The sequence below is a fragment of the Balaenoptera ricei genome, chromosome 3, assembly GCF_028023285.1.
Source record: "Balaenoptera ricei isolate mBalRic1 chromosome 3, mBalRic1.hap2, whole genome shotgun sequence".
Classification (NCBI taxonomy): Eukaryota; Metazoa; Chordata; class Mammalia; order Artiodactyla; family Balaenopteridae; genus Balaenoptera; species Balaenoptera ricei.
Window position 1 is genome coordinate 110,924,833 of NC_082641.1, and position 26,261 is coordinate 110,951,093.

A 26,261-nucleotide genomic window follows, 5' to 3' on the forward strand; every position below is an offset into this window, starting at 1 on the left:
AACAGAATTCAACTAGAAATCAATAACAGAAAATCCCCAGATATTTGAAAATTAGGCAGTACATTTCTAAATAACCCATGGATCAAAAAAGGGATCATGAAGGAAATTCAAAAATACTTTAAATAAAAGCATATCATACAAAAAATTTGTGGAATGCAGCTAACTAATGCTTAGAAATTTATAGAATAAAATGTTTATATTAGAAAAGAAAAAATGTCTAGAATTAATTACCTGAGCTTCTATCTTAAGAAACTTGAAAAAGAAGAGCTAATTAAATTCAAAATAAGTAAAGGAGGGAAATTAAAGATAAGAGCAAAAATCAGTGATACAGAATACAGAGACAGAGAAAACCAGTGAAACCAGAAGATGGTTCTTTTAAAAAAAAGAATCAATAAAATGAATAAGCCTCTAAGCAAAGTGATAAAAAAGCCATAAGTTACCAATATTAGGAATGAAAGAGGCAACATCACTGTGGATCCTACAGACATTATGTAGGTAATAAGGGAATACTGCTAGCAGGTTTATGCCAATAAATTCAGTAACTTAGATGAAGTGGAAAAATTCCTTTAAGAACATAAGCTACCAAAGCTTACGCAAGAAGAAATATGCCTACTAAAGAAGTTGATTTGTAGTTAAAAACTTAACAAGAACTTCAGGTTGTGATGATTTTACTGGTGAGTTGTACAAAACATTTTAGGAGGAAATAGTGTCAGTTCTACATAAACTCTTTCAGAAAAGAGGCAAAGGAACTATGTCCCAACTCATTTTATGAAGGTAGTATTACTGTGTTACCAAAAACCAAAGACATTATAAGAAAACTACAGATGGGTAACTCTCATGCATGCAAAAATCAATAACAAAATATTAGCAAATCAAAGTCAGCAATATATAAAGATAATACACCATGATGGAGGTCCAAAAGCCAGTAGATGAGGGACTTCCCTGATGGCGCAGTGGTTAAGAATCCACCTGCCAATGCAGAGGACATGGGTTCAAGCCCTGGTCCAGGAAGATCCCATATGCTGCGGAGCAACTAAGCCCGCGAGCCACAACTGCTGAGCCCACGTGCCACAACTACTGAAGCCCATGCGCCTAGAGCCCGTGCTCCACAACAAAAGAAGATACCGCAATGAGAAGCCCGTGCACCACAACAAAGAGTAGCCCCCACTGGCCACAACTAGAGAAAGCCTGCGTGCAGCAACAAAGACCCAACGCAGCCAAAAATAAATAAATAAATTTATTTTAAAAAACCCGCAAAAACCAGTAGATGAGGCTGAGAGAGGAGGGCATCCACAAAAACCTGGTTGGGAATTGGAGCCCAAGAGAGGAATGCATGAGGCCATAGTGATATTTAAAAAATGAAAACCAAGGTGGCGGTTGGGGCGGGTGTGAAGGACAAAACCCTTCCTTATAGTAGAATCTTAACTAATAAGTGTAGGAGGAATAATGGAATTAGAAAATTACTCTTTGATAGCTATCACAGTAATCATTCATTTAAGAAACATTAGTAGAGATGTTAAAACTAATGGAGGAAAAGCTTGATGAGGTTATGAGACATTTACACAGTCTCAGTGTATCTCTTTCCCAAATATTTATTAACAGCAAAGTAGAAAAAATAATATTCTGCCAGGAATATCTCCTGGTAGATAACCACCTTTACCAGGAGATTGAAGGTAACATCCTCAGTAATGAAATAAATTGAAATCGTGCCCATCCAATAAGATGCAATGTAAGGAACATATCATCACTTCTGTAATATTGCTGCAAAGATGCATAATCTGATTCTAGTCCTGAAGAAATATTAGGCAAATCCAAATTTTGGGAGATATTCTATAAAATAACATTTGGTAATTTTTTAAATTACTAGTCATGAAAGAGAAAATCTGAGGAACTGTTCCAGACTGAAAGAAAGTAAAGAGACATGACAACAATGTAATTGTGAACAATGTGTAACACTGTGTGTAATTCTGAACTGGATCCTATTGTTGTAAAGGACATATTGGAAGAATTGGAAAAATTGAATGGGATCTGAGGACCATATGGTAGTAATATATCACTCTCAATTTCCTGATTTTTATGGTTGAAAATGCCCATGTTTTATAGGAAATACCAGTGTTGGGATATCAGATCAGCAGCTTATTCTCAAGTGGTTTGGGTGAAAAGTCATGGTGTATACTGTATTTCTACTTTTCTGTAAGCTTGTGATTGTTTTTTAAAATATTTTAAAAAACACTTTTGGTACATAAAAGGATGAAATTCATTTATTTGAAAAATCCACATAGCTGATCTCCTAATGATGCTGAATAATGGAGGTAGATAATACAGTTCTAGTAAATCAAACAGTATTCTTTTCCTTCTTATGTATTTTTTTAATTTACTTAAAAAATCTTTTTTACTTTATATTGGAATATAGTTGATTTACAGTGTTGTGTTAGTTTCAGGTATACAGCAAGGTGATTCATTTATACATATACATATGTCTATTTTTTTCAGATTTTTTTCCCATGAGTAGAGTTCCCTGTGATGTACAGTAGGTCCTTGTTGATTATCTATTTTATATACAGTACTGTGTATCTGTTAATCCCAACCTCATAATTTATCCCTCCCCCCCACCACCTTTCCCCATTGGTAACTATAAGTTTGTTTTTGAAGTCTGTGAGTCTGTTTCTGTTTTGTAAATAAGGTTTTTTACATTCATGTATAAGTGATATCATATATTTTTCTTTGTCTGATTTACTTCACTTAGTATGATAATCTCTAGGTCCATTCATGTTGCTGCAGATGGCATTATTTTGTTCTTTTTTATGGCTAATATTCCACTGTATATATATATATTACCGCATCTTCTTTATCCATTCATCTGTGGATGGACATTTACACTGCTTCCATGTCTTGGATATTGTAAATAGTGCTGCAGTAAATTTTTGGGTGCATGTATCCTTTCGAATCATGGTTTTCTCCAGATGTATGCCCAAGAGTGGGATTGCTGGATCATATGGTAGCTCTATTTTTAGTTTTTTAAGGAAGCTCCATACTGTTCTTCATAGTGGCTGTACCAATTTACATTCCCACCAGCAGTGTAGGAGGGTTTCCTTTTCTCCACACCCTCTCCAGCATTTATTGTTTCTAGACTTTTTGATGATGGCCATTCTGACCAGTGTGAGATGATACCTCATTGTAGTTTTGATTTGCATTTCTCTAATAATTAGTGATGATGGGCATCTTTTCATGTGCCTGATGGCCATCTGTATGTCTTTTTTTTTTTTTCACTGAAGTATAGTTGATTTACAATGTTGTGTTAACTGCTGTACAGCAAGGTGATTCAGTTATACATATATATATATATATATATATATATATATATATATACATTCTTTTTTTCATATTCTTTTCTATTATGGTTTATCATAGGGTACTGTATGTAGTTCTCTGTGCTATACAGTGGGACCTTGTTGTTTATCCATTCTGTATATTAAAGTTTACATCTGCAAACCCCAACCTCCCACTCCATCCCTCCTCCAACCCCCTCCCCCTTGGCAACCACCAGTCTGTTCTCATGTCCATGATTCTGTTTCTATTTCATAGGTAGGTTCATTTGTGTCATATTTTAGTTTTTATTATTATTTTTTTAAAATTTATTTAATTTAATTTTTATTTTTGGCTGCGTTGGGTCTTAGTTGCTGTGCACAGGCTTTCTCTAGTTGCAGCAAGCTGGGGCTACTCTTTGTTGTGGTGCATGGGCTTCTCATTGCGGTGGCTTCTCTTGTTGTGGAGCATGGGCTCTAGGTGTGTGGGCTTCAGAAGGTGTGGCATGCAGGCTCAGTAGTGTGGCTCACGGGCTCTAGAGCACAGGCTCAGCAGTTGTGGCACACGGGCTTAGGTGCTCTGTGGCATGTGGGATCTTCCCGGACCAGGGATCGAACCGGTGTCCCCTGCATTGGCAGGCGGATTCTTAACCACTGTGCCAACAGGGAAGTCCCTGTATCATATTTTAGATTCCACATATAAGTGATATCATATGGTATTTGTCTTTCTCTTTCTGACTTACTTCACTTAGTATGATAATCTCTAGTTGCATCCATATTGCTGCAAATGGCATTATTTCATTCTTTTTTATGGCAGAGTAGTATTCCATGGTATATATGTACTATACCTTCTTTATTCATTCATCTGTCGGTGGACATTTAAGTTGTTTTCATGTCTTGGCTATTGTGGATATTGCTGCTGTGAACATTGGGATATGTGTATCTTTTTGAATTATAATTTTGTCTGTATATATGCCCAGGAGTGGGATTGCTGGATCATATGGTAATTCTATTTTTAGTTTTCTGAGGAACCTCCATACTGTTTTCCACAGTGGCTGCACCAACTTACATTTCCACCAACAGTGTAGGAGGATTCCCTTTTCTCCACACCCTCTCCAGCATTTGTTATTTATAGACTTTTTAATGATGGCCATTTTGACTGGTGTGAGGTGGTACCTCATTGTAGTTTTGATTTGCATTTCTCTAATAATTAGCAATGTTAAGCATCTTTTCATGTGCCTATTGACCATCTGTATTTCTTCTTTGAAGAAATGTCTATTTAGGTCTTCTGCTCATTTTTGGATTGGGTTGTTTTTTTCTGTTGTTGAGATGTATGAGCCATTTGTATATTTTGGAAATTAAGCCCTTGTCAGTCACATTGTTTGCAAATATTTTCTCCCATTCTGTAGGTTGTCTTTTCGTTTTGTTTGTGGTTTCCTTTGCTGTGCAAAAGCTTGTACGTTTGATTAGGTCCCATTTGTTTATTTTTGTTTTTATTTCTATTACCTTGGGAGATTGACCTAAGAAAACATTGTTACAATTTATGTCAGAGAATGTTTTGCCTGTGTTCTCTTCTAGGAGTTTTATGGTGTCATGTCTTACGTTTAAGTCTTTAAGCCGTTTTGAGTTTATTTTTGTGTATGGTGAGAGGGTGTGTTCTAACTTCATTGATTTACATATGGCTGTCCAGCTTTCCCACCACTTGCTGAAGAGACTGTCTTTTTCCCATTGTATATTCTTGTCTCCTTTGTTGAAGATTAATTGACCGTAGGTGTGTGGGTTTATTTCTGAGCTCTCTATTCTGTTCCATTGATCCATATGTCTGTTTTGGTGCAAATACTGTAGCTTTGTAGTATTGTCTGATACCTGGAAGGGTTATGCCTCCTACTTTGTTCTTTTTCTTCAGTATTGCTTTGGCAATTCTGGGTCTTTTATGGTTCCATATGAATTTTAGGATTATTTGTTCTAGTTTTGTGAAAAATATCATGGGTAATTTGATAGGGATTGCATTAAATCTGTAGATTGCTTTGGGTAGTATGGCCATTTTAACAGTAATAATTCTTCCAATTCAAGAGCATGGGATATCTTTCATTTCTTTGAATCATCTTCAGTTTCCTATAATTAATGTTTTATAGTTCTCAATGTATAAGTCTTTCACCTCCTTGGTGAGGTTTATTCCTAAGTATTTTATTTTTGGGGTTCCGATTTTATTTTATTATCATTTAAAAATTTTATTTATTTATTCATTCATTTTTGGCTGCATTGGGTCTTCGTTGCTGCGTTCCGGCTTTCTCTAGTTGTGGCGAGAGGGGCCTACTCTTCATTGCAGTGTGCGGGCTTCTCATTGCGGTGGCTTCTGTTGTTGCAGAGCCGGAGCTGTAGGCGCACAGGCTTCAGTAGTTGCGGCATGTGGTCTCAGTAGTTGTGGCTTGCGGGTTCTAGAGCACAGGCTCAGTAGTTGTGGCACATGGGCTTAGTTGCTCTGCAGCATGTGGGATCTTCCTGGACCAGGGATTGAACCCGTGTCCCCTGCATTGGCAGGTGGATTCTTAACCGCTGCACCACCAGGGAAGTCCCGGGGTTACAATTTTAAAAGGTATTGTTTTTTTACATTCCCTTTTTGATATTTCACTGCTGGTGTAAAGAAACGCAACCGATTTCTGTATGTTAATCTTGTATCCTGCTACCTGGCTGAATTGATCAGTTCTAGCAGGTTTTGTGTGGAGTCTTTAAGGTTTTCTATATATATTATCATTTGCATATAATGACAGTTTTACCTCTTCCCTTCCAATTTGGATACCTTTTATTTCTTTTTCTTGTCTGATTGCTGTGGTTAGGACTTCCAATACTGCGTTGAATAAAAGAGATGAGAATGGGCATCCTTGTCATTTACTTATTTATTTTTTATTTGGCTGTGCCGGGTCTTAGTTGTGGCACTCGGGATCTTTGTTGCGGCATGCAGGATCTTTAGTTGCAGCATGTGAACTCTTAGTTGTGGCATGTGGGATCTTGTTCCCTGACCAGGGATTGAACCTGGGCCCCCTACATAGGGAGTGCAGAGTCTTAGCCACTGGACCACCAGGGAAGTCATCTGGGCATCCTTGTCTTGTTCCAGATTTTAGCATGAAGGCTTTCAGCTTTTCACCATTGAGTATTATATTGGCTGTGGGTTTGTCATAAATAGTTTTTATTATGTTCCCTGTGTACCCACTTTGGTAAGACTTTTTGTCATGAATGGTTGTTGAATTTTGTCAAATGCTTTTTCTGCATCTATTGAGATGACGTGTTTTTGTCTTTTCTTTTGTTTATGTGATGTATCACATTGATTGATTTGTGTATGTTGAACCAACCTTGGGAACTTGGGATATATCCTACTTGATCGTGGTGTATGATCTTTTTATGTGTTGTTGGATTTGGTTTGCTAATATTTTGTTGAGAATTTTTGTATCTCTATTCACCAAAGATATTGGCCTGTAATTTTCTTTTTTGGTGTTGTCTTTGGTTTTGGTATCAGGGTGATGGTCACTTCATAGAATGTCTTCGGGAGTGTTCCCTTCTCTTCCATTTTTTGGAAGAGTTAAAGAAGGATCAGTATAAGTTCTTTGTATGTTTGGTGGAATTCTCTTGTGAAGCCATCTGGTCCTGGACTTTTGTTTGTAGGGAGTTTTTTAATTACACATTCTATTTCACTTCTAGTGATCGGTCTGTTCAAATGATCTGTTTCTTCTGGATTCAATTTTGGTGGACTGTATGTTTCTAGAAACTTGTCCATTTCTTCTAGGTTGTTGAATTTGTTGGCATATAATTGTTCATAGTACTCCCTATGGTTTTTTGAATTTCTGTGGTATCAGCTGTTATGTTTCCTTTTTCATTTCTTACTTTGTTTATTTGGGTTCTCTCTCTTTTCTTCTTGGTGAGCCTGGCCAGAGGTTTGTCAATCTTATTTATCCTTTCAAAGAACCAGCTCTTGGTTTTCTTGATTTTTTTTCTATTGTGTTTTAGATCTCTATTTTATTTATTTTCTCTCTGATCTTTATTATTTCCTTCCTTCTGCCAGCTTAAGGTTTTGTTTGTTCTTCTTTTTCTTATTTTTTTAAGTGGTAGGTTAATGTTGTTTATTTGAGATTTTTCTTGTGTTTTTTTTTTTTTTTAATTTTTATTTATTTATTTATTTATGGCTGTGCTGGGTCTTCGCTTCTGTGCGAGGGCCCTCTCCAGTTGCGGCAAGCGGGGGCCACTCTTCATCGCGGCGCGCAGGCCTCTCATCATCGCGGCCTCTCCTGTTGCGGAGCACAGGCTCCAGACGCGCAGGCTCAGCAATTGTGGCTCACGGGCCCAGCCGCTCTGCGGCATGTGGGATCTTCCCAGACCAGGGCTCGAACCCGTGTCCCCTGCATTGGCAGGCAGATTCTCAACCACTGCGCCACCAGGGAAGCCCTCTTGTTTTTTTTGAGGAAGGAATGTATTGCTATGAACTTCCCTCTAAGAGCTGCTTTTGCCGCATCCCATAGTTTTCGTATGGTTGTGTTTTCATTGTCTTTTGTCTCAATGTATTTTTTAATTTCCTCTTTGATTTCATTGTTGACCCATTGGTTTTTTAGTAGCATGTTGTTTAGTCTCCATGTAATTGTTTTCTTCTCTTTCTTTTTCTGTGGTTAATTTCTAGTTCCATGCTGTTGTGGTCAGAAAAGATGCTTGAGATAATTTCTATACTCTTAAATTTGTTGAGGCTTGTTTTGTGCCCTAGTATGTGGTCAGTCCTAGAGAATGTTCCATGTGTGCTTGAAAAGAATGTATATTCTGCGTTTTTTTGGCTGTAATGTCCAAATATCAGTTATGTCTAACTGTATTACTGTATTGTTTAGGATTTCTGTTGCCTTATTGATTCTCTGCCTGCAAGATCTGTCTGTTGATTTGAGTGGGGTGTTAAAGTCTTACTATTATTTTATTCCTGTCAATTTCTTCCTTTGTGTCTTGTAGTAGTTATTTTCTGTATTTGCATGCTCCTGTATTACGTGCATGTATGTTGACGAGTGTAAAATACTTTTCATGTATTCTTCCTTTTATCATTATATAGTGTCCTTCTTTATCTTTCTTTATGGCTTTTGTTTTAAAGTTATTTTGTCTGATATAAGTATTGCGACCCCTGGTTTCTTGTCATCTCCGTTAGCATGAAATATCTTTTTCAGCCCCTCACTTTCAATCCGTGTGTGTCCTTTGCCATAGGGTGGGTCTGTTATAGGCAGTGTATTGTAGGCTCTTGTTTTTTTATCCAGTCTGCCACTCTGTGTTGTTTGATTGGAGCATTTAGTCCATTGACATTTAAAGTAATTATTGATAGGTATGTATTTATTGCCATTTTAAACCTTGTTTTCCTGTTGATTTTGTATTTCTTCTTTGTCCCTTTCTGTTTTTTTTTTTGTGGTTTGATGGTTTTCTTTTGTATTATACTTATGTTTTCTTCTTTTTCATTTTTGTGAATCTATTGTATGTTTTTGATTTGTGCTTACCTTATTTTTCAAGTATGTTAACCCCTTCCTATATCTATTGGCTTGGCCAAAAAGTGCCTTCGGTTTTTAAGTGAAAATAAAAGACACATTTTTCATTTTCACAAGAACATTATTGAACAATGTATTCACCCTTTTGTTCCACTACCTAGTGCCATTTTTCAGGCAACTTCATAATTCCATCTTCCCAAAACTTTTTATCTTTTTGAGCAAAGAACTGTTCCAGGTGCCTTTTACAGTATTCCAGAGAATTGAAATTTTTTCCATTAAGAGAATTTTGTAAAGACCAAAGTAAATGGAAATCTGAAGGTGCAATGTCTGGTGAATACAGTGGATGAATCAGAACTTCGCAGCCAAGCTGTAACAGTTTTTGCCTGGTCATCAAAGAAACGTGGTCTTGTGTTATCCTGATGGAAGAGTATGCATTTTCTGTTGACTAATTCTGGACGCTTTTCATTGAGTGCTTTCAGTTGGTCTAATTGGGAGCAGTAATTGTTGGAATTAATTGTTTGGTTTTCTGGAAGGAGCTCATAATAGAGGACTCCCTTCCAGTCCTACCATATTCACAACATCACCTTTTTTGGATGAAGACTGGCCTTTGGTGTCGTTGGTGGTGGTTCATTTCGCTTGCCCCACAGATCTCTTCTGTTCCACACTGTTGTACAGGATCCACTTTTCATTGCCCGTCACAATTTGTTTTAAAAACAGAATGTTTTCATTACGTTTACATAGAGAATCACATGCAGAAATACAATCAAGAAGGTTTTTTTCACTTAACTTACGTGGAACCCAAACATCAAAGCAATTCACATAACCAAGCTGGTGCAGATGATTTTCAGTGCTTGATTTGGATATTTTGAGTATGTCGGCTGTCTCCCGCATGGTATAACGTTGATTGTTCTCAATTAATTTTTTAATTTGATCGCTATCAACTTGGTCTGCCCGACCGTGGAGCATCGTCCAGCGAGAAATCTCCAGCACAAAACTTCGCAAACCACTTTTGACACGTTCAATCAGTCACAGCACCTTCTCCATACGCTGCACAAATCTCTTTTTGCATTTTGGTTGGGTTTTTACCTTTCTTGAAATAATAAAGCACAGTATACCAGAAGTGTTGCTTTTTTTCTTCCATCTTCAATATTAAATGGCTACACAAAAATTCACCAATTTTGAGAAGTCTTTTTTTAATAGCTACTTTATTATTTATTTATTTATTTATTTATTTTTGTCTGTGTTTGGGTCTTCGTTCGTGCGAGGGCTTTCTCTAGTTGCGGCAAGCGGGGGCCACTCTTCATCGCGGTGCGGGGACCGCTCTTCATTGCGGTGCGTGGGCCTTTTCACTATCGCGGCCCCTCCCGTTGCGGGGCACAGGCTCCAGACGCGCAGGCTCAGTAGTTGTGGCTCACGGGTCCAGCTGCTCCGTGGCATGTGGGATCTTCCCAGACCAGGGCTCGAACCCGTGTCCCCTGCATTAGCAGGCAGATTCTCAACCACTGCGCCACCAGGGAAGCCCGAGAAGTCTTTTTTTAAATGCACGCTGATATGACAGCTGTCACATACAATCTAACAAAATTGTTTTGAATGAAGTTAAAGAGAGCTAAGTGCCACTAGAGGCATCTTATGGAAAAAACCAAATGAACCTTTTGGCCAACCCAGTATTTTCCTTAGACTGGTAGTCATATAAGCTCAAACCCATAGTAGGAAAAAAAAAAATCTACATTTTCGTACTCTTCTCCTCATATTACAATTTTGATGTTCTCTTTTACATCTTCATGATCATTCTTTTGCTCTTCATTGTGGTTATCATCACTTTCACAGAAATATTTTGATTTTTTTTTAAATCTGTGTATTGGCTTATTTAAGTGATTTACTTTCCAATTGTGATTTTCTCTTTCCTGTAGATTCTTCTTTTTTATTTAGAGAAGGCCTTTCAATATTTCCTTTAGGATAGGTTTAGTATTGCTGTATTCTTTAGTTTTTGCTTTTCTGAGAAATTCTTTACCTCTCTATTTTTTAATTTATTTATTTTATTTATTTTTATTTTTGGCTGTGTTGGGTCTTTGTTGCTACTCACGGGCTTGCTCTAGTTGCAGTGATGGAGGGCTGCTCTTTGTTGCAGTGTACAGGCTTCTCGTTGTGGCTTCTTGTTGTGGAGCACGGACTCTAGGCGCGCGGGCTTCAGTAGTTGTGGCTTTTGAGGTCTAGAGTGCAGGCTCAGTAGTTGTGGTGCACGGGCTTGGTTGATCCGCCGCATGTGGGATCTTCCCAGACTGGAGCTCAAACCCGTGTCCCCTGCATTGGCAGGCGGATTCTTAACCACTGTGCCACCAGGGAAGCCCTCCTTCTGTTCTAAATGATAATCTTGCTGGGTAGAGTATCCTAGGTTGCACGTTTTTCCCTTTCTGGACTTTGAATATGTCTTGCCACTCCCTTTCGGCCTGCAGTGTTTCTGTAGAGAAATCTGCTGATAGCCTTATGGAGTCCACTTAACTCTTTGTGAAGTATTGTGTGCAGATGCGGAGTAATTAACTCTTTTTCTTTTGCTGCCTTTAGAATCCTCTCTTTATCTTTAAATTTTGCCATTTTTATTATATGTCTTGATGTAGGTCTGTTTGGGTTTATTTTATTTGGAACCCTCTGTGCTTCCTGAACCTGCATATCTGTTTCCTTCTTTAGGTTTGGGAAGTTTTCAGCCATAATTTCTTCAAATACAGTTTTTTTAAAAGTAAATCATCACCTTTTTTGACCAGGATTCATTCTTTCTTTCTTTCTTTCTTCCTTCCTTCCTTCCTTCCTTCCTTCCTTCCTTCCTTCCTTCCTTTCTCTCCTCCCTCCCTCCCTTCCCTCCCTTCCCTTCCTTCCCTCCTTTCCCTCCCTTCCCTCCCTTCCCTCCCTTCCCTCCCTTCCTTCCCTTCCCTCCCTTCCTTCCCTTCCTTCCTTGCTGTGTTGGGTCTTCGTTTCTGTGCAAGGGCTTTCTCTAGTTGCGGCAAGTGGGGGCCACTCTTCATCGCGGTGCGCGGGCCTCTCATTATCGTGGCCTCTCTTGTTGCGGAGCACAGGCTCCAGATGCGTAGGCTCAGTAGTTGTGGCTCACGGGCCTAGCTGCTCCGCGGCATGTGGGATCTTCCCAGACCAGGGCTCGAACCCGTGTCCCCTGCATTGGCAGGCAGACTCTCAACCACTGCGCCACCAGGGAAACCCATCTTCAAATACATTTTTGATCCACTTTTCTCTTTCTCCTTCTGGGATCCCTATTATGTGTAGATTGGAATGCTTTATATTATCCCATAGGTCTCTTATGTTGCTTTCTTTTTTTTTTTTTTTTTTTGATCTGGCTTTCTGTCTGCTGTCCTGATTGGGTGGTTTCTGTTATTCTATCTTCCAGGTCACTTATTTATTCTTCTGCATTGTTCATTCTGCTTTTCATTGCTTTTAGCTCAGCTTTCGTCTCTGCAAATGAGTTTTCTAATTTTTCTTGGTTCTTCTTTATAGCTTCTTGTTCCTTTTTACAGTATTCTACATTTCCATCAATAGTCTTTTTTAATTCCTTCAGTATTTTCATTATCTCCTTTTTGAAACTGGTGTCTATTAGAAGAGGTGTGTTTCATTGTTTGTTCTTTCAGGGGAATTCTCTTGGTCTTTGGGAGTGGTTGCTGTGCTCTTTCATTTTATTTATATTTCTTTTACTTTGTGAGTTTAGGAGAAACAATTATATACTGTGGTTGTGGAGGGCTATTTATACATAGGGGTGTTTCTCTGTAGCTTGTGTGAGTTTAATATATTTGGTGCAAGGGCTCTTTTTAGTATGGATGCCTATCGCCTCTTTCCTCAGCGTGTGCTGGTTATTTTCTTGATAGCGGGTGTGCAGATGTGGCAGCTCGTGCCTGGTCCTCAGGTTTGTGGTGGTGGCTCAGGAGCACCCTAAGAGCATATAATGGGAATCAAGGTGGCTTGTGACCACTCCTGGAGTCCAGGCAGGCAGCGGCAGGGCCTCAGGACCACTCCTGGGGTCCGGGAGGGAGGCAACGAGGCTCACGACCCCTCCTGGGGTCTGGGATGGAGGCAGTGGGGGCTTGCGACCACTCCTGGCATCTGAACGGGTAGTGGCAGTGGATTGCAACCACTCCTGAGTTCTGGGAGGGAGGTAGCGGGGGCCAGGAGACCACTCCTGGAGCCTGTGCAGGCAGTGTCCTGCCCTCTGAGACCACACACACAGGGAAAAAGGCTACAATCCGGGTCCTGCTCCTCCTCTCATGCAGCCCCAAAACAATGGTGACTGGCCTCTAAGGCGGCCCAGGCTTCCTCTGAGTACACCCTCAGTTGCGCTCACACTGGATTCCAGTCCCCCTGCAGGCTGTTTCCACACGGCCAAACCTAGTCCTCTCTCTGGTTCTGATCTCCGAAGCCAGAGTTCCAGCACCCAGCCCCTGCCCGCACTGGTGGAAGAGTGTCTCAGGCTAGGGAGTGCAGGGTGGCAGCACTGACCATCTGTGTAGTTCTCCCTCTGCTCTGGCTGCCACAAACCCAGTGCTGCATTCACTTATGAGGCTCAGAAATTCCCCTTCTGTCCTAGCCAATCTCCCCACCGGTGAGGGAGTTCCCAGGGTACAGGAACCTTTCCTCTTTCACAGCTCCCTCCCAGGGGTGCAGGTCCCATCCCAATTGCTTTCTCGCTATTTTCTTCTTTTTTCCTACCCGCTTACTGGAGATTTTCTTTCCGTTTCAACAGTCTGAGGTCTTCTGCCAGCTTACAGTAGATATTCTGTGAGAATCATTCCACATGTAGATGTATTTTTGATGTATTTATGGGAGAAGGGGAGCTTCATGTCCTACTACTCCACCATCTTGATCACTCCTCTGTGTGTCTTCTTTGGAGAAGTGTCTAGTTAGATTTTCTGCCCATTTTTTGATTGGATTGTTTGTTGATATTGAGCTGTTGAGCTGTTTGTATATTTTGGAGATTAATCCCTTGTCAGTCACATCATTTGCACATATTTTCTCCAATTCTGTGGGTTGTCTTTTCCTTTGTTTATGGTTTCCTTTGCTGTGCAAAAGCTTGAAGTTTTATTAGGTCCCATTTGTTTATTTTTGTTTTTATTTCCATTACTCTAGGAGGTGGATGCAAAAAGGTATTGCTGTGATTTATGTCAAAGAGTGTTCTGCTTATGTTTTTCTCTAAGAGTTTTATAGTATTCAGTCTTACATTTAGGTCTTTGATCCATTTTGAGTTTATTTTTGTGTATGGTGTTAGAGAATGTTCTAATCTCATTCTTTTAGATGTGGCTCACCAGTTTTCACAGCACCACTTATTAAAGAGACTTTCTTTTTTCCACTGTATATTCTTGCCTCCTTTTTCGTAGATTAATTGACCATAGGTGTGTGGGTTTATTTTTGGTCTTTCTATCCTGTTCTGTTGATCTGTAAGTCTGTCTTCGTGCCAGTACCATACTGCTTTGATTTCTGTAGCTTTATAGCGTAGTCTGAAGTCAGGGAGCCTGATTCCTCCAGCTCTGTTTTTCTTTCTCGAGATTGCTTTGGCTATTCAGTGTCCTTCTGTATTTTGAATGATATGTAATCTCATTTATTTTGGATGTTTTTCTTTTTTTTTCATTTTTGATGAGTAAGATTGCTTATATATTTTCTTTCAGAACTAATGTTCTGATACTTATTAAGGTAGCATAATTTTTCTCTCTTTACCTTCAAAGGTTGCTCAAGAAACAGATGTTAGAGCACAGATTCGTCTGCAGTTTCGTGATGTCAATGGAGAACTTGTAGCTGTGCAGAGATCTATGGTTTGTACTCAGAAAAGCAAAAAGACAGAATTTAAAACCCTGGAAGGAGTCATTACTAGAACAAAGTAGGTGTTTATTATATATTTGAATTATCTGTTCATTTTTTTGTCTTTAGGTCTATAAAACTATGGTTTTTTTTACTACTACTGTAAGTTTATTTTAGGGGAACTTATTAATTTTTTAACAGACTTTATCTTTAGAGCTGTTTTAGTTTCTTAGCACAACTGAGCAGAAAGTATAGAGATCCACCTTGACTCTATACCTGCGCAGCTTTGTCCACTATCAACATTTAATTATTTATTTGATACTATTTATCAGTTAAACAGAATGATCCCATTAAAGATTTAGTGATAATGCTCCACTCCTTTGAGTAATTTATGGACAGTTGCTGAATTGAAGGTGCATAATCACTCAAATATAGATTGAATGAATGAAAAGTGCTAGTAATCATGTCTATAGGGAAGGATGAGATAAGCAGACAGGTCCCTTTCAACTGTTGTCATTCTGTTAAGGGCAGGTATCATATTGTAATGGGTATGGATATTGGAATTAGGTAGGCTGCCCTGAATTCATGGCTTTATCCTTGCTGAGCAAATTACTTATCATCTTATCCCTTCCTTTCATTTATTCATTTGTTAAACTAATTAAATAATTTCTTTATTTAATCAGTAATGTGTCACACCTGTCATATGCTAGATACACTGTACTAGCTACTGGCTTGTCAAGTGGATTCTTTTCACTGGCTTTTAAACATACTCAGGTCTCTCCCACACCTCAGATTTCATTTCACTCCAGTTACGGTCTGTCTCCATCTTCCCCTTCACAGACAATTTTTTCAAAAGAGTTGTTGATACTCACTGTCTCCATTTCTTGACATCCTCCTGACTCCTACTCTAGCCCCATTCTTGTACTGAAACAGCTCCAACTAAGGTCACAAATAACCTCTGTATTAATTAGGATAATGCTATTGCTATACAAAATAGACCTCCTTATCTCAGTGAATGACACCCCCATCCGTCCAGTGACACGGAGCTAAGTCTGTCTTGACAGCTTCCTTGCCATCTATATTCAGTTCATTACCAAGTCCTATGGATTTTGCCTAACTGGCTCTTCAGTCTGTTCCTCTCCATCTCTGTGAGAACCATTCTTGTTCAGGCTACCATCATCTTTCCCTGGTCTAATGTCTTAATCTCCTGGTCTATCTTTGTCCATTCCATCCCCCTACAAAACATTCTTAGTACATTCAGTGTAATATTTTCAGAATACATATAAAATGACAGTATAGACAGACACTGCGTCCACTCACCTAATCTAGTTGTTAACAGATACTGGACAGAAGATATGAAAGAAAATGGTCGATTTATCCTTCTGATGAAAGATGCTGAGAGATCTCTTGGAATCCAAGGGCAGGGATGCTTCTGGCCCTGGATATAATGAAGTAGGGAACTTATTTAAAAGACCCTGAGGCAATTCTGTCTATTTGATTGCTTTGTCACTGTGACCGTAGAACTTAGGTCTGTTGATTAAGAATCTTCCTTGGATTTGCTTGGATGGGCATCACTAAGGTTTGCCTTTACACTCCTTTTACTGTGTGTCTTTTACTGAACAATCCCTTATCTAAGCTGTACAGTCAAAAACAAAACAATACAAAAATAATAGGCAAAAATTATCTTTCTTCTAAATCAATATAATTTACACTTTGAGAACTTATTTACCATAAAATAAAAACAATAAAATATTACATATAAGGCAAATATTTTTAAAGTTTTAGTAATGTACATTTCATGTATATACAACTCATTTTTTATACTATCAAAAATTTATTTCATGAGAAAAGTCCAAATGTATTGCTGCTTTCCTAAGATTTTGTTCTGAATCATTGTGGTAAGTTTAATTGATATTTCTTTTCCTCCTATTTAAATATATACCTATTTTTCAGCAATGAGGTTTTACTGACCTTACAGAATAAATTGGTGGCTTTAAAAATAAATAAATAAATAAAAAATAAACTATACAGTCTTCAGATGTTTTTAAGTACCTTTGCCTGTCTGTTATGTATCATCATGTTTTGTTTTATTCTTTTAAGTCTCTTATTTTCAAGTTCTGGGGATAGAAGATAGTTTATTTTCCTCTATGTATTGTCTATAAACGTTTTAGATTATTATATTAAAAGTCCAACTATGTAAAAAAAAAAATTCTGGCACCTTTTCCCTATCACCGTTTTACATTTTCATTAGGGAACTACTGAGTCATTTAAGAGTTATACTTTTTAATATGAGAAAGCTATCCACAGGGAGTGGATGAGGGGCCTTTTTTTTGTTGTTTTTTTTGCAAGTACAGCATGAAAGATTGATTAAGTAACAGAATATTTTACATAAGTTCTTGATTTTCATTTTCTATAGGCATGGCGAAAAGGTCAGTCTCAGCTCCAAGTGTGCAGAAATTGACCGAGAGATGATAAGTTCTCTTGGTGTTTCCAAATCTGTGCTAAATAATGTCATTTTCTGTCACCAAGAAGAGTCTAATTGGCCTTTAAGTGAAGGAAAGGCTTTGAAGCAAAAATTTGATGAGATTTTTTCCGCAACAAGGTTTGTAACCTTTAATTAGATTTTGTAGTCCATTAAGTTATTGAGCCAGAGTTGCAATTTGGATGCTTCTTTTTTTTAAACAGAAAAAAATTGTAAAGCAAGAAAGTCAGCAGTTATTACCTCTTATCCAGTGGCAACCAGTCAGCATATTTCCTTTCAGTTTTCTTTCTTTGCATCTTCATTTACCTGGTTGACAGTATATATGTAACATTTGTACTTACTATTCTGTCATAAGCATTTTCTAAGTTATTAAAAACTCTTTGTAAATGTAATCTTAATGACTGCATTATAGTCCATTGTTTGAATATACTATAATTTGCTTAGCCAGAAATTTGATTTTTATTTAATATCTTCAAAGGTACATTAAAGCCTTGGAAACACTTCGGCAGGTACGTCAGACACAAGGTCAGAAAGTAAAAGAATGTCAAACAGAACTAAAATATCTGAAGCAAAATAAGGAAAAAGCTTGTGAGATTCGCGATCAGATTACTAGTAAGGAAGCCCAGTTAACATCGTCAAAGGAAATTGTCAAATCCTATGAGAATGAACTTGATCCATTGAAGGTAATTTAGTTTCTTGTATGCTGAGGAGAAGGTCACCGTTTACCATGGTATCTCTCACCCTAAAAGCATTATTTTTCTGTGCATTTGAATGGTGTGTATATTTCTTGAAAAAATTATCAGAGACTATATAATGTTATGGTTAATGCCTTACATCTGTGTTTAAGTTGCCCAAAGAGCTTGGATTTGAGGGTAAACAAATTTGTAGCATCATTAAATTAGTAATGTAGATCACTAATTTTTTTTTTTTTTAATTTTTATTTTATAACCAATTCCATCAATTGCTTTTTTTTTTTTTGCACACAGCAGGGTCAAGTCTTGTTAACTTATTTATTTATTTATTTATTTATTTATTTATTTATTTTTGGCTGTGTTGGGTCTTCGTTTCTGTGCGAGGGCTCTCTCTAGTTGCGGCGAGCGGGGGCCACTCTTCATCGCAGTGCGCAGGCCTCTCACTATCGCGGCCTCTCTTGTTGCGGAGCACAGGCTCCAGACGCACAGGCTCAGTAATTGTGGCTCACGGGCCTAGTTGCTCCGCGGCATGTGGGATCTTCCCAGACCGGGGCTCGAACCCGTGTCCCCTGCATTGGCAGGCGGATTCTCAACCACTGCGCCACCAGGGAAGCCCCTAGATCACTAATTTTTAAATATCAGTGTAATGACTCAACCTTACAGTTCTGTATTCTTAAGGAGACTTTTTTTTTTTTTAATTGACAGGTCTTTCTAGGGAATTTTTATAATTTGCAGGATGTTCTTGACATTGCACAAGATTTGAAATTGGTGCATAATGTGTTGATATATTTGCAAATGAGTTAGCTTTCTAAATTCTGTGGTTTATAAGTAAGATCTTAAAGAAATCCCATTTATTCATTTCACAAGCATTTATTAAGTGTTTTCTGTGTGCCAGGGTATACTATGCTTGGGGCTATAGGTACAAGGAGAACTACAATAGTGTCCTTGCCCCTTAAGATATTCCTAGTCTAAATGAGAGCATTCTTAAAAATGGCTTTTTGAAGTTGCAGATAGTGGGAGATTTAAGAAAAAAAATAAATTATTGATTTAGTTTTTTAAAACTCACCTATAAATGCTGGTATAGATCTTGGAATTGTAATATGGAAAAACTTTGGTTTTCTGTCCCAGTGCCCATTGACATGAGTGCATCTTTTAGTGAATATTTATTGTTTTGTGCATAGCACTGTGCTAGGTGCTCTTGGGCATAAGGAAGCTGAAGACTTAGACCTTGCTTTTAATGATCTTATAGTCTAGTTGGAGAAATAAGGAATATATTTTAAAAGACAGTTAGGATTACAGAGAAGTAAAGTGAAGAGCTATGTGAATGATATAGTTTAGAACAGAGGTTCCCAACCCCTGGGCCATAGACCGGTACTGGTCCGTGGCCTTTTAGGAACCAGGCTGCACAGCAGGAGGTGAGTGGCGGACAAGCGAGCAAGCTTCATTTGCTGCTCCCCATTGCTCGTGTTACTGCCTGAACCATCACTCCCCCAACCCTGCCCCAGTCTGTGGAAAACCTGTTTTCCACAAAACCGATCCCTGGTGCCAAAAAGGTTGAGGGCTGCTGGTTTAGAACATAGGTTCTTTAAGAGCTAAAAGATGGTGACTGTGGCACAAGTGAGAAAAGAAAAGAAAAAATGGATAAATTGGACTTCATCAAAAGAAAAAACTTTTGTTCTACAAACTATACCATCAAGAAAGCAAAAAGACAACCCATAGAATGGGAGAAAATATTTGCAAGTCACATATGTGATAAGGAACTTCTATCTGGGATATATGAAGAACCCAATAAAAAAAAGTAACACAATTTGAAAATGCACAAAGGCTCTGAATAGATATTTCTCTAGAGAAGATACGTATGTGTCCAATAAGCACATGAAAAGATGCTTGACGTCATTATTCATCAGGAAAATGCAAATCAGAATCACAATGAGCTATTACTGCACATCCACTAGAATGGCTAAAAGTCAAAAAGATAGGTAATAATTATTGAAAAGGATGTGGAGAAATTGGAACCTTCATACATGATGGTGGGAATGTTAAATGGGGCAGCCACTTTGGAAAACAGTTCAGCAGTTCCTCAAAATGTTAAACATAGGGACTTCTCTGGTGGTGCAGTGGTTAAGAATCCACCTGCCAATGCAGGGGACATGGGTTTGAGCCCTGGTCCGGGAAGATCCCACATGGTGGAGCACCTAAGCCCGTGCGCCACAACTACTGAAGCCCGCCCACCTGGAGCCTGTGCTCCACAGCAAGAGAAGCCACTGCAATGAGAAGCCTGCATGCTGCAACAAAGAGTAACCCCTGCTGACCACAACTAGAGAAACCCCACGTGCAGCAATGAAGAACCAACGCAGCCAAAAATAAATTAAAATAATAAATAAATTAAAAGAAAATGTTAAACGTAGAGTTACCATATGACCTGGCCATTTTACTCCTAAGTATCTTATACCCAAGAGCAATTAAAATGTACATCTATACAAAAACTTGTATAGGAAAGTTCATAACAGCATTATTCATAATAGCCAAAAGATGGAAACAATTCAAATATCCATTAACTGATCAATAAAATGTGGCATATCCATACATGGAATATTATTCAGCATTAAAAAAAGAATGAAGTTCTGATACAAGCTACAATAGGCAAGAACCTTGAAAACATGTTAATTGAAAGAAGCCAATCATAAAAGACTACATAATTGTATGATGCCATTCCATTTATTTGAAATGTCCAGAATAGGCAAATCTATAGAGACAGAAAATAGATTAGCAGTTGCCTAGGGTAGTGGGTAGAGAGGACTAAATAGTGACTGCTTAAGGGCACAGAGTTTCTTTTTTGGAAGTGAAAATGTCATGGGGGATGGTTGCACAGCTCTGAATATACTAAAATATGTTGAATTGTACACTTTAAATGGGTGAATTGTATGGTAGGTGAATTCCGTCTCAATACAGTGATTTTTAAAGTGATGGCCTGGCCTTTGGGCTGGAACTGCCATCTTCCAGTAATTCACCAAAATGACCAACACAAAGGGAAAGAAGAGGGGTACCTGCTGTATGTTCTCTAGGCCTTTTAGGAAACGTGGAGGTGTTCCTTTGGCCACATCATGCAGATCTACAAAAGTGGTATTGTAGATATCAAGGGAATGGGCACTGTTCAAAAAGGAATGCCCCACAAATGTTACCATGGCAAAACTGGAAGAGTCTACAGTGCTACCCAGCGTGCTGTTGGCATTGTTGTAAATAAGCAAGTTAAGGGCAAGATTCTTGCCAAGAGAATTAGTGTGTGTGTCAAGCATATTAAGCACTCTAAGAGCCAAGATAGCTTCCTGAAGCAGTCTGAAGGAAAATGATAGAAAAAGAAGGAAGCCAAGCAGAAAGGTACTTAGGTTTAGCCAAAGTGCCAGCCTTCTCCACCCAGAGAAGCACACTTTGTGAGAACCAATGGAAAAGAGCCTGAACTGTTGGAACCCATTCCCTATGAATTCATGGCATGATAGGTGTAAAGAAAATAGAAGACCTGAATTGTAAAAAAAAAAAAAAAAAAAAAAGTGATAGCCTGGAATGGAAAGCTATCACAAGACCTTCAAGGGAGAAGCTGATCTGGGCTATAAAGATGGGGAAAAATCAAATTGACAGACTAGAAGCTATTTTATATATGTTTGTTTTGTTTTTTTGTAATTTTTAAAAAATTTTATTTATTTGTTTATTTATTTGGTTGTGCCAGGTCTTAGTTGCAGCGGGCAGGCTCCTTAATTGTGACTTGCCAGCTCCTTAGTTGCAGCATGTGGGCTCCTTAGTTGTGGCTCCAGGGCTCCTTAGTTGTGGCATGTGAACTCTTAGTTGCAGTGTGCATGTGGGATCTAGTTCCCCGACCAGGGATCAAACCCGGCCCCCCTGCATTGAAAGCTCAGAGTCTTATCCACTCTGCCACCAGGGAAGTCCCTGTATGTTTGTTTTTATTTTGTATTTTTTTCTTTTAAAACTAATATGTGCTCACAATGAAAAAATTATGGAAGAATATTAGTTGAAAAGTAAGAGATGCTCTTCCTATTCCTCATGTCTGACCTCCCACATATATCTTATGATCAGGTGGGTTTTCTTGCAAAAATACACTACATGTGTGTATACAAACATGCACATGTATATATGTACATATTCACAAATACGAGCTTATTAAAACAGGACTGTGAGGAAGAGCCTGGGTTAAGTAAATCAAGGTAAAAGGAGTGGGAGCTATGACTTGCAGTCAGATTATGAAGAGCCTAATGGGTTTAGAATTTAGTGCAATAGACATAAGAGTGAGAAAAAGTATGTTATATTTTAGAAGTAGTTGTTTTAATAACTGTGCGTAGGTACTGTGGTAGTTACCAAGATATTGGAACACATTTTATTTTCTTCAGGAGCAGCCTGGTTGGAAAGATGACAAGCACATATAAGGCAGAAAAAGACAAGAGCTGTGAGAGCTTTGAGGAGGAAAGAAGAGACAGTCTGAGGTGGCCAGAAAGGATTTCATAGGACTGAATTTGGGGTATCATTTTATTGACCTTAAGTAGATGGGTAATTACAGATATGGTGACAGCAAAATGCAGGCTGTCTTTGAACAGTATCGAGGAAATCCTCATAGTTGAAATGGAGCATTTGTATAGGAAATAATGTCAGGGTAGAGCTAAGTGATAATACCTGGTATTTATTGAGCAGTGCCAGGATTCTAAACAAGGTTGTAGCAAACGTTGAGGTGTTTGTTTATTTCTTTATTTGTATTTAATTTTGGCTAGTCCAAGGGTTTAATCTTACTCTCTATCTTTAGAGCCTAGCCTGGTGCCTGGCACTTAGCAGGTGGTTCAGTAAATATTTATTAAGTGTATGATTTCCAAAGTCCTTTTTTTTTTAGCTCTGAGTTAAAAGGATTCTTCCCTTCATAGAACTCAGCATAAAGCTTGAATCAGATCATCTTCCCAGCAGCCATCCAGAAGACAGCTCCATTTCAGTACTGCACTATAATTCATGCTTTCCCATTTTTACGGATTTCCTACGTTTTCAGGAACTGTCTCATAAACTACTTTATTCCCATACCACCACATCCTATCCTGACCTTGGCCCACTTAGGCCTGTTTTCCTTTCTTGCCCTCAGTGGAAATGGCTTGAGAAATTTGTTTTCAAGTTCAAAAGCACCCTCTGGCCCTCTTATTTATTCTTCCACACATAAGTTCATGATGCTTGTGCACCTTATAGCCCAAGTGCCTGATTCTTTTGTCTTATTTCACACACCTAAGCTTTAAACACTCTGCTGCTATATTTTTTGTTGTCTTTCTATTTGTTTTAGCTTCTTTTACTAGGTTGTTTGCTCTGGGGATAGAGCCTGTGTTTTGTGCTCTGGGGTTCGAGCCAAAACACAGATGTCAAAGAAGGAATCCCCAGCATCTAGTTACTGTCTGGATTTAAGGAATGAAGCAGCTAGAGATGTCACAAAAGATCTAAGCCAAGATAATGTTAATGCTGCCACAATACAGTGAAAACATTGATAGAAACCAAGTAGTTTCTGAGAAGTAGGGTACCATAACAGAGGTATTAATATTCGTTGCTCTTAAGAGTTAATCCAGTTCTCTTTGTTAGATTGCTCAAAGATATTTTGTGAACACAGAATTTTTTTCACAAGTGATATGAATGGTCCCGTTCATTGAGGGCCTACTGTATGCCCAGTTACTGATCAAAGTGCTTTAAAATGTATTATGTGAGCCCCACAGTAACACCGTGAAGTTTCATAGATGAGAAAAGTGAGGCACAGGTATTCACGTTGGAAGTAAGGGGTAAAGCCAGGATTTGATTCCAGGCTTCTCTGATTCCTAAACTGATACTTTTTTTTCTTTAGTCAGATTTATTGAAATATAATTTACGTTTAGTAAAATCCACCCTTTTGAAAGTAAATGATTTGATGAGTTTGGGCAAATGCATACAGTAGCATTACTATCAGTACAGTCAAGATATAGAACATTTCCACCCCAAATAGTTCTCTCAAGTCTATTTGTAGTCGGTCCCCTACCTCCATTTCCAGCCCTTGGTAATCCCTGATTTGTTTTCTGTCAGTATAGTTTTGCCTTTTTCAACGAATGCCACATCAGTGGAATCATACATTATATAGCCTTTTGTATCTGACTTAGCATAATGCTTTTAAATTTATCTATGTGGTTGCATGTACGAGTAGTTCATTCCCTTTTATTGCTGAGGGTATTCCATTGTAAGGATATATTACAGTTTGTTCATCCACTCCTTTGTTGATGGACTTCAGGTTGTTATCAGCTTTTAGCTATTACAAATAAAACTGCTATAAACTTCTGTGTACAAGTCTTTGTTTGGAGATATGTTTTCATCTCTCTTGGGTAACTCCCTAGGAGTGGGATTGTTAGGTTGTGTGTTAAGTGTATGTTTTACCTTATGAGCTGCCAAACTATTTTTCAAAGTGGCACGTTTGGTAGTCCCACAACAATGTACAAGAGTGCAGTTGTGCTTCATCCTTGTCAGCACTTAGTATTATCAGCTTTTTATTTTAGCCATTAAAATAGATGTGTGATAGAATCTCCGAGCAGCTTTTTTTCTTTCATTATGGTTTTAATTTGCATTTTCCTAATGTTAATCAACATTGAACATCTTTTTATGTGTTTATTTTCCATTTGAATATCTTTTTTGGTAAAGTGTCTATGCATATCTTTTGCCTGTTTTCAATAGGTTTTGTGTGTGTGTATTTTTTGGTTTTGTTTTTGGTCTTACTGTTGAAGCTGTGAGAGTTCTTTAATTATTCTGGACGTAAGCCCTAATCGGGTATGTGTTTTACAAATTTTTTTTTGCTCTTAACTGCTTTCAAAGGGCAGGAGTTTTTAATTTTGATGAAGTCCAGTATTTCAAAATTTTCTCTTATAGTTTTTGCGTTTTGTTTCTTATCTAGGAAATCTTTGCCTGACCCAAGGTCACAAAGATTTTCTTCTTGAAGTTTTCTAGTCTGAGTTGTTATATTTAAGTATATGCTCTATTTCAGGTTATCTTTTGAATATGATGTGAGGTAAGGTTGAGATTTACTTCCATTTTTTTTTTTAGTTCATTTTTATTGGAGTATAGTTGCTTTACAATGTTGTGTTAGTTTCTGCTGTACAGCAAAGTGAATCAGCTCTAGGGAGGTTTACTTCTTTACATAGAGATGTCCAATCATTCCAGCTCCCAGAGCCTGTAGTCTTAATTGTTAAACCATCCTGCCTCCCAGTCTTATCTCCCATTTTTAAGTATGTGGCTTTATACAAGTCCTCTGAGTCTCCTACTTAGCATGTACAGGCATACTTTGCTTTACTGTGCTTTGTATATTTCTTTCTTTCTTTTTTTTTTTTTTTTTTTTTTACAAATTGAAGGTTTGTGGCAACCCTGTGTCAATCAAGCAAGTGTGTTGGTGCCATTTTTCCAATAGCATTTGCTCACTTCGGAAGGCAGCTATGCTCGCCACTATACCACCAACACCATTTGCTCACTTTGTGTCTCTGTGTCACATTTTGGTAATTCTTGCAATATTTCAACCTTTTTCATTATTATATTATGCTGTTCTGCAATCAGTGATCTTCGGTGTTACTATTGTAATTGTTTTGGGGTGCCACAAACCACATGCATGTAAGATGGCAAATTTAATCGATAAATGTTCTATGTGTTCTGACTGCTCTACCAAACAGCCATTCCCCCATCTTTCTCCCTTTCCTCAGGCCTTCCTACTCCTTGAGGTACAACAATATTGAAATTAGACCAGTTAATAACCTTATAATGGCCTCTAAATGTTCAAGTGAAAGGAAGAGTCACACGTCTCTCACTTTAAACTAAAAGCTAGAAATGATTGAGCTCAGTGAGGAAGTCATATCAAAAGTGAAGAGAGACTGAAAGCTGGGCCTTTTGTGCCAAATGGTTAGCCAGGTTGTGAACGCAAAGGAAAAGTTCTTGAAGGAAATTAAAAGTGCTACTCCAGTGAACTCATGAATGGTAAGAAAGTTGAAACAGCCTTATTGCTGATATGGAGGAGGTTTTAGTGGTCTGGGTAGAAGATCAAACCAGCCACAACATTCCCTTAAGTAAAAGCCTAATCCAGAGCAAGGTCCTAACTCTCTTCAATTCTGTGAAGGCTGAGAGAGGTAAGGAAGCTGCAGAAGAAATATTTGAAAGTAGCAGAGGTTCTCGAGGTTTAAGGAAAGAAGCTGTCTCCAAAACTTCAAAGTACAAGGTGAAGCAGCAAGTGCTGATGAAGCTACAGCAAGTTACAAAGAAGATCTAGCTAAGATCATTAATGAAGGTGGCTTCACTGTACAGTAGATTTTGAGCGTAGGTAAAACAGCCTTATACTGGAAGAAGATGCCATCTAGGACTTCCATAGCTAGAGAGGAGAAGTCAATGCCTGGCTTCAAAGCTTCAAAGGACAGGCTGACTGTTGTTAGGAACTAACGCGGCATGTGACTTTAAGTGGAAGCCAGTGCTC

General features: G+C 38.3%; 1 protein-coding gene and 1 pseudogene across 8 annotated transcripts in view; both read left to right on the forward strand.

Moving 5' to 3' along the window:
- RAD50 (RAD50 double strand break repair protein) overlaps positions 1-26,261 on the forward strand; it is a 243,767-nt gene that overhangs the window by 148,255 nt on the left and 69,251 nt on the right. For all 8 annotated transcript variants that reach the window (XM_059917036.1, XM_059917038.1, XM_059917039.1 and 5 more), the window contains 3 exons: positions 14,518-14,669; positions 17,007-17,192; positions 17,551-17,755. In XM_059917036.1, the coding sequence (XP_059773019.1) occupies positions 14,518-14,669; positions 17,007-17,192; positions 17,551-17,755 (543 nt within the window). The remainder of the gene's footprint in view (positions 1-14,517; positions 14,670-17,006; positions 17,193-17,550; positions 17,756-26,261) is intronic.
- On the forward strand, positions 20,777-21,258 carry LOC132363776 (large ribosomal subunit protein eL21-like; annotated as a pseudogene).